At 39.3% G+C, this 8,678-nt stretch overlaps 1 protein-coding gene across 1 annotated transcript in view; it reads left to right on the forward strand.

The window, feature by feature from the left end:
- The window catches only part of HERC2 (HECT and RLD domain containing E3 ubiquitin protein ligase 2), a 259,545-nt gene that overhangs the window by 19,436 nt on the left and 231,431 nt on the right, over positions 1-8,678 (forward strand). Inside the window, exon 3 of the mRNA XM_006861873.1 lies at positions 319-456. Coding sequence (XP_006861935.1) covers positions 319-456 — 138 coding nt within the window. The remainder of the gene's footprint in view (positions 1-318; positions 457-8,678) is intronic.

Below are 8,678 nucleotides of genomic sequence, written 5' to 3' on the forward strand. Positions count from 1 at the left end.
CCAACCTTGCAGTTCGCAGCCCATTTTGTTACCATTACGCTATTATTCCCCCCCTTTTTGTTACAAATAGAATATTACTCTGAAAGACACATTTTAAAGGAGACTGTGAGTTACATATTGATTTCTCCACAAAATCAAAGTATACCTATCATAGTTGGGCTCATGTAATCAGGTCTTTTTACCCTTCCGTAGTCATTCAGTTTGTGAATTGTGGTGTACATTGTGAGCTCATTTCTGGGAGAGCTGTTTCCTGAGAGAATGAGAACTGGATATTTTGTTTTTAACAGCAATTTACAGATTTTGCTTTTAATTCTGTAGATGATGGTGTTGATAGTCAAAGTGGAACAAAGAAAGAAGATCTGAATGACAAAGAGAAAAAGGATGATGAAGAACCTCCTGCGCCTGTGTATAGGGCCAAATCAATCCTGGAGAGCTGGGTCTGGGGCAAGCAACCAGGTATCGTGAGCTTCTGAAATTCTGGTCCTTTGCAAAGTTTCATCTGGCACTCCCTTTTTGGATGACTCAGGTGGACACTTATGTGTTCTGTATGTGCAAGTAAAACTTCTGGTTTTAATTCTGTGTTTCTTTAACTTGTGCATTTTAGTTTTTTTCATACCTGGTGCATTTTCTTTATAACATTTTAATACATTAGGAATAGGTAACTGTTTTCTTAAAAATTTATAGATTACAAAGTGGAAATTCTCTGTGACCACTCACCCCAATCATAATTTTCTCCCAACACTTAACTGCTGTGATCAGTTTGGTGTGTATTTTTATGCATTTTTTTCTTTCATGGACATACATTTAAATTTCTGTGTATAGACATAATTTATAAGCACCTGCTTCCTAAGTCAGATAAGTTCGTATAGACAAGTGCTTTTGCTATTGCCTGGCATGTAGTAAGTACCAGCATGTATTAGCTATTTTCTAGTTCCTCTCTGAAATGTGTCATTTTGGTTATTTAATAAGCAACTGCCATTTTCATATATATTATCTATGTACACTTTATTAGAAACCTGGATTTGTAGCCTGCAAGTACTGAAGCTTACAAAAAAAGTGAGTTTACAGAGGTGACTGTCATTTTTCTAAACAATGAAACATTTGGGAAAATTTATTATCAAAAGAGATAGAAGGTACCTTGAGGATCTGCCAGTGTAACGTTACAGAACTACATATCTTACAGGGTCAGATTGCGTTTTTGTGGCTCGGTAGTGATGTCTTCTTATTCCTTCTGCTGATAATTTGCTTCTTCTGTTTATCTTGAACATTGTAGTTAGAATTTTAACAGTATTGTTAACAAATTTTTCCCCTTTCAAAGAGTCAACTTTTGAATTGAGTTTTCTCAAAATGGTGGTTCTGCTGTGTGGTGCGAAGAAAAGTGAATTTCTTGGAGACAGGTTTGGTGACGCAAGCGAGGTTTAGTGTGTCTACATACACTTTAGGAGGCAGTACCTAAGGGGAAACAGGACTTTGTAGGGATTTGGAACATGGGGTGGATGTCCAAAGACTTTCAAAACCTTTTTTATTCTTCTCATAGGTTGTTGATTCCTCAAGGAATGTCAGCAATTGCTTTCCTCCTACAATAGCCCTCTGGGTGGGTATCAACTACTGGTTAACCTATAGGGAGGTATGTTGTTGGTATTAGGAGCCATGGAGTTAGTTCCTACTCACAGCGACCTTGTACACAACACAACCAAACCCTACCCAGTCCTACTCCACCCTCACAGTCATTTGTAAGCTTCAGCCTATTGCTGCTGCAGCTGTACCAATCCATCTCATTTTCTCTTTTTTGCTTCATGTAGCGGGTGGAGAACCTTTTTTCTGCCAAAATTTATAGCATCATTCAGGGGCCATACAAAGTAACTTAAAAGTTATCCTGCTATATTTGGTCAGATACTTAATTAACATTTAGTTAATTCACCCCTAAAGTATTCCTGGTATGGCGCTGTAGGATAAACACAGGACCACAAGGTTGTTTTGAACCACAAAGTCAGCGGTCCAAACTTACCAATTGCTCTTCGGAAAATCTATCCTGGGTTGCTGTGAGTCGGAAACCACTCGACGGCACTTAACAACGTGAATGGCTAGAACTACGGTTACCTTGGCAGGGCCAGACCGGAATGATTTCATGGGCCTTATACAGACTGGGGGCTGGTGGTTCCCCACCCCTGGTATAGTGGATTACAAGCTGGGCTGCTAACCATAAGGTCAGCAGATCAAATCTACCATACTCTCCATGGAAGAAAGATGAAAGTTTCTGCTCCAATATAGATTTACAGCCTTGGAAACACTGTACAGGATGAGTCACTGTGAGTTAGAACCAGTCCAATGGCACACAACCACCACCACCACCACTGCTTTACCTAGCATGATAGTCTTCTTCAGGGACTAGTACCTCGTGGTAATATGTCTAAAATATGAGAGATGAAGACTCTCCATCGTGGCCTCTAAGGAGCATTCTGGTTGTACTTCTTCCAGCACAGATTTGTTTGTTCTTCTAACAGTCCATGGTACTTTTAATATTCTTCTCCAGTACCTTAACTCAAAGTGGTCTTCTATGGTCTGCCGTATTCGCTTTCCAATTTTCACATGTATATGAGATTATTAGGAAAATATCATGGCTTGGATCAGGCACACTCTAAGTCATCAAACAGCTCTTTGCTCTTAAGCACTTTAAAGAGGTCTTTATGTAGCAGCTTTGCCTAGCACAATGTGTTGTTGAATTCCTGACTGCTACTTCCATGAGTGTTGATAGTGAATCCAAGCAAAATGAAGTATTTCACAACTTCAGTCTTTTCTCCATTTATCATGATGTTACTTATTAGTCCAGTCGTGAGGATTTTTGTTTTCTTAATGTTGAGATGCAACCCATACTGAAGGCTGTTGTCTTTGGTCATCATCAGTAAATATTTTAAGTCCTTTTCACATTCAGTGATTTTAAACCATTCAGTGTCTCCTTGTTCTGTTTGAACAACTGCCTCTTGGTCTATGTGTAGGTTCCTCATCAGGCACAATTAAGTTCTTCTGGAGTACTCGTTCTTTGCAATGTTGTCCATATCTTGTCATGCTCTACACAGTTGAAAGCCTTTGCGTAGTCAATAAAGGACAGGTAAGTACCTTTTGGTATTTGCTGCTTTCAGCCAAGATTCATCTGACAACTGCAGTGATATTCCTTGTTCTACATCCTCACCTGAATCCATCTTGAACTTCTGGCAGTTTCCTGTCAATATACTGTTGAAGCTGTTTTTGACTTATCTTTAGCAAAATTTTACTTGCCTGTGATATTGGTATTGTCTGATGATTTTTACATTCCATTGGTTCCCCTCTCTTTGTAATGTGCACAGCTATGGGTTTCTTCCAGTCATTTGGACAGGTACCTGTCTTCTAAATCTTGATGTATATGAGTGAGTGCTTCTGGTGCTGCCTCAGTTTGTTGAAACCTTTCAATTTGTATTCCATCAATTCAGGAGCCTTGTTCTTTGCCAATGCCTTCAGTGTACCTTGGACTTCTTCCTTCAGTACATTTAGCTTTTGATCATATGCTAGCTCTTGGAGTGGCTGAACATCGCCCATTTCCTCTTAGTGCAGTAGAACGGTGTACTCCTTTCATGTTCGTTTTATGTTGTCTGCATCATTCAATATTTTGCCTTTCAATATTGCAAGTCAAGCCTTGAATTTTTTCTTCATTTCTCTCAGCTTGAGAAATGCTGAGTGTGCTCTTCCCTTTTGGTTTTCTATCTCCAGGTCTTTGAACATTTCATTATGATACTTGACTTTAAGACTTCGAGCTGCCCTTTGAAATGTTCTGTTCAGCTCTTTTACTGCCTCATTTCTTCCATTTGTGTTAGCATCTCTACATTGCAGAACAAGTCTCGGTCCCTTCTGACATCCATTTTCATGTCATTTTGATCCTTCTTTCTTGTCTTTTTAATGACTTTTTCCTGTATCATGTTCTTGATGTCATTCCACAACTCTTCTGATCTTTGGTCATTATACACCAAATGATGTCTAATACACCAAATCTGTTTTTGAGATGATGTTTAAATTCTGGTGGAATTTGTTCAAGGTCATATTTTGGCTGTCACAGACTAGTTTTAATTTTCTTCAGCTTTGGCCTGAACTCGCATATGAGCAGTTGACGATCTTTTCCACAGTCTGCTACTGTATATGCCATCTGGTGAGGTCTATGTGTATGGTCATGGTGATTATATGCCGTGGAGTCGGTTTTGATCCATAGTGTCTCTGTGCAGGGTTTCCAAGACTGTAAATCTTTACGGGAGCAGCAAGCTTCATCTTTCGCCCACGGAACCGCTGGTAGTTTTAAACTGCTTACCATGAGATTAATAGTCTCCACTAATAGTAGTAGTAACCACTACGCTACCAGAGCTCCTTGTTTTTTATGTTGTTTAAAAACGGTATTTGCAGTGAAGAAGTCATATTCTTGCGAAATTCTGTCACACGATCTCTAGTATCATTTCTATTACCAAGGCCATATCTGATCCTTACTCTGTTTCCAGCTGATCCTTACTCTGTTTCCAACTATTGCCTTCCAATTGCCAGTAATTGTCAGTCCATCTTGATTGCATGTTTGATCAATTTCAGACTAAACATATTGATTATTGTTGTTCCGACCCATAGTGATCCTGTATAGGGTTTTTGAGGAGCATCTGGTGAGTTTGAACCGCCAACCTTGTGTTTCAAACCAACCTTGTGGTCAATTGCTTATCAGAATTCTTCATTTTCATTTTTACTAGCTTGAGTGGTTGGTACATAAATTTGATTAAAATAGTGGTTTTAACTTGTCTTTCTTGTAGGCGTATTGCTACTATATACTATCCCAGATATCATTATACTTCAAGACAGATTTCAGCTCACTGATGCCTAGGATACTGATCTTTATGCATTCCATTTCATTTTTAACAAGTTCCAATTTTCCTAGATTCATACTTTGTACATTCTATGTTCTGATTATTAGTGGATTTCTCCTCGTTTTGAGTCATGCCCCATCAGTAAAAAGGTCTGGAAAGTTTTACTCCGTTTGTGTCATCGCGATCAAGTTGACTCTGAGGAGGAACTCGTCCACAGTTGTACTTCAAGTTCCTTACAACGTGAGGGGCTCATCTTCCATCACACCTGTCCTGACTTTAATCTATTCAGTGTCTCCTTGTTGTGAACGACTGCCTCTTGGTCTGTGTACAAGTTACTCAAGAGTACAGATAAGTGTTCTGGAATTCCCATTCTTCACAAAGTTGTGCATCTAGGATATCATCTATGAAGGGATAAAATAATTGACGTTAAAAAATATATATACTGTATCCATACTTAATCTGTATCCTGAGCAGATTACTCATGAAGCTGGACTCTGTGAAGAACACGGTACCAGAATTGGAGGAAGACACATGAACAATCTGTGATATGCAGGTCACATTACTTTGCTTTCTGGAAGAGAAGAGTACTTAAAATATTTATTGATGAAGATAAGATTATTGCTTTCATCACAATAAGAAAGTATCCTTTGCCCCAAAAAAAAAAAAAATTCTTTTTACACACACACACAAAATCTCCATACTTGTGCCAATTAGTAGCATCTAGATAAACAGAGAAAACAGTGAAGTTGTGAAAGACTTAATTTTGCTTGGTTCTACTGTCAAGAAACTCTAGAAAGTAATGTATTTTGCAAATCTGCTCCAAAAGAACCCTTTACTTTATTCCACAATCAATACTCATGGAAGCAGCAGTCAAGAAATCAAAAAAAAGCATTGCATTATGCAAATTTGCAGCAGGCTAAAAATTAAAGAGCAAAGATGTCAGTTTGAGGACTAAAGTGAGCCTGACCCAAGTTATGGTATTTTCAGTTGTCTCATGTGCATGTGAAAGCTAGACAAATAAGACTGTAGAAGAGAAGATTCGATGCATTTGAGTGAGGGTATTGGTGAAGAATATTGAAAGGACTGTGGATTGCCAGATGTACAGCTAGAGTACAGCCATATCGCTTCTTAGGAGTGATAAAAACGAGACTTGGTCTCTTGTACTTAGGATATGGTATCAGGAAGGCCCGGTCCCTGGGCCAGGACATCATGTGTATAAAGTGGAGGAGCAATGCAGAAGAGGAAGAACCCTAATGAGATGGACTGACACAGTGGCTGCCACAGTGGGCTCAGACCTGGTGGCAGGGTTGAGCCTGGGGGAGGCCAGGCAGTGTTTCATTCTGTTGTACATAGGGTTGCAGTGAGTGGGGATCAACTCCATGGCACCTGACACAAATAACAACACATGACTATTTTCAAGTAAAGGCTTCATCATAGGGATATAGCAAATTTAGGAAAAATACTTCTGGTAGGAGTCCTGGTGTGGTGCTGTGTGCTAATGCGCCAGACTGCAAAGCCGTTTGAACTACAAGATTGGCAGTTCAAGCTTACCAGCTGCTCCTTGGAAACCCTATACAGGGTTGCTATGAGTTGGAATTGACTCGACGGCATTCAACAACACAACAGTTGCTTAGTGTCAGGTCATTTTTCGTCTGATATTTTCACGAGGGGTCTTGAAAAAGTTTGTGGAAAATGTGCTATGAAAAAAACTATGCATGAATTTCTAGTTTTTTTGCACTGAAGTAAGCTTGTACTAAGTAGTTACTGCATGTTTGAACGGAATCTAGTTTGAGGCACTAAGAAGGAAAAGACGTAAGTTTTAAAAGAGGCCTTATCTGGGTTGCTATGGGTCAGAACCGACTTGATGACACTTCACAACAGCAACACAATTAACAACAGACGACAGTATAGACATCTCGAATGGTGGCGCTTACACAATTATGACTGAAAAGTTTAAGCAAACGTCTTTTTTGATGGGTGGAAAAGTTGTAATCAGATCAATTGTAAACAAGAGCATATCTTTCAATCGAAATTTTAAACAAGTGGCCTCAGTATCCTGAAGCATTTCTTTGAAGAATTGTACCAGTAAATGAAACATGACTGTATTAGGACAGATTCTGAAGATAAAGTACAATCAAAGCAATGGCTACCAATAGATGGAAGTGGTCCAGTCAAAGCAAAAGCAGACTGATCAAGAGCAAAGGTCATGGCAACTGGGCTTTTTGGGCGCTCCAGGGATTTTGCTTTGGAGGGCCAAAGAAAGATAGTAGTATCAGCTTAATTATGAGAGTGTTTTGAGAAAATTAGCCACAACTTTAGCAGAAAAACACTCTGGAAAACCTCATCAGAGAGTGCTTCTCCACTAAGGCAATGTCTCTGTTCAGGCCCCTTGTCAAACAGGGCCATTTTTTGAGAGTTATGATGGAAAACATTCAACTTAACAATCCTTATTTGGCTCCTTATTAGACTGACTTTTATGGATGGACACTTATTTTTCTTTAAAGAACAACTATTTTTTCTCCCCAGGTAATAATATAGAAAAAATTGAAATTACATGGGTTAAATTCCCAAGCCCCTCCATTCTTTAGGCATGGACTGATAACCGTCACTTACAAAAGTGTCTTGAGTTTGATGGGGCCTATGTTGAGAAATAAAGTTTGTTGTTTTAATTTTTATCATTTAAATTCCCTGTTTCACAAACTTTTTGAAGACAGTGTAAATGTTTTTTTAAGTTTATTAGATTGAGCCAGTTGCTGATGAATGAAAAAGCTTTCTTTAGTGATTGCGAATGGGTTAGTTGCCTCATGAATATAGTTTTCCATACTTTCTTAGGAAGGATTTTTACATTTTTTTTCTAAAGTAGTGGCAGTGATAATGTAGGAAATAGCCTTTTTTGCAGTTTTATTATTAGCAAGATGCATTTTGTTGTTGTTTGGTGCTGCTCAGTCTACTGGCTCTAGAGACCCTATGGACAACAGAACGAAACACTGACTGTCCCTGCACAGTCCTCACAATTGTTACGTTTGAGCCTGTTGCTGCTGCCACTTTGTCAATCCATCTTCTTGTGAATCTTCTCTTTTTTTGTGCACCCTCCACTTTAGCAGAGCAGATTCACACAGGTGACAGGAAAGGTGCCATTTCTTCCTTTTCTTTATCCTCCCTTGGTGAACAGAGGTGTGGACGGCCCCCTCTATCGTTCACCCTCAGTTCATTCTGCTCTCCAGTTGCTCAGAGCCGCTTTGATGCTTGGATTCAGGTGGGCTCAGCTTCAGAACTACAAAACCTGCAGAGCTATCAGACCAGCGTTGTTGTTACTAAATGCCATTGAGTCCTTTCCCACTCGTAGTGACCCTGTATAGGGTTTCTGAGGAGCAGCTGCTGGGTTTGAACAGCCAGTCTTGTTGTTTGCAGTCCTTTGTTGATCCTACAGCGTCACACCAGGATTTATTTATGTGAATTTCTCTAATGGCTAGTCAGACTCCTGGTATGGTGCTATAGGATAAGCATTGGACTGCTAAGTTTCGTAGGTTGGTAGTTCAAACCTACCAGCTGCTCCGTGGAAACCCTATTCACGGTTCCTATGAGTGAGAATTGACTCAACGGCACATAACAACAACAATGGCTAATGATTGTGAGCATTTTTTCATATGTTTGTAGACTACCTGAATGTCTTTGGTGACGGATGTGTCTGTTCATATCCTCAGCTCAATTTCTTTTTTTAACTGTTTTATTGTGAATTATGTTATAGTTTACATGGGAGAACATTAGCTTTACATTTATCCTATAGTATATTGTTTCATTGCCAGGTTA

The sequence above is a fragment of the Chrysochloris asiatica genome, unplaced genomic scaffold (assembly GCF_000296735.1).
Source record: "Chrysochloris asiatica unplaced genomic scaffold, ChrAsi1.0 scaffold00044, whole genome shotgun sequence".
Lineage (NCBI taxonomy): Eukaryota > Metazoa > Chordata > Mammalia > Afrosoricida > Chrysochloridae > Chrysochloris > Chrysochloris asiatica.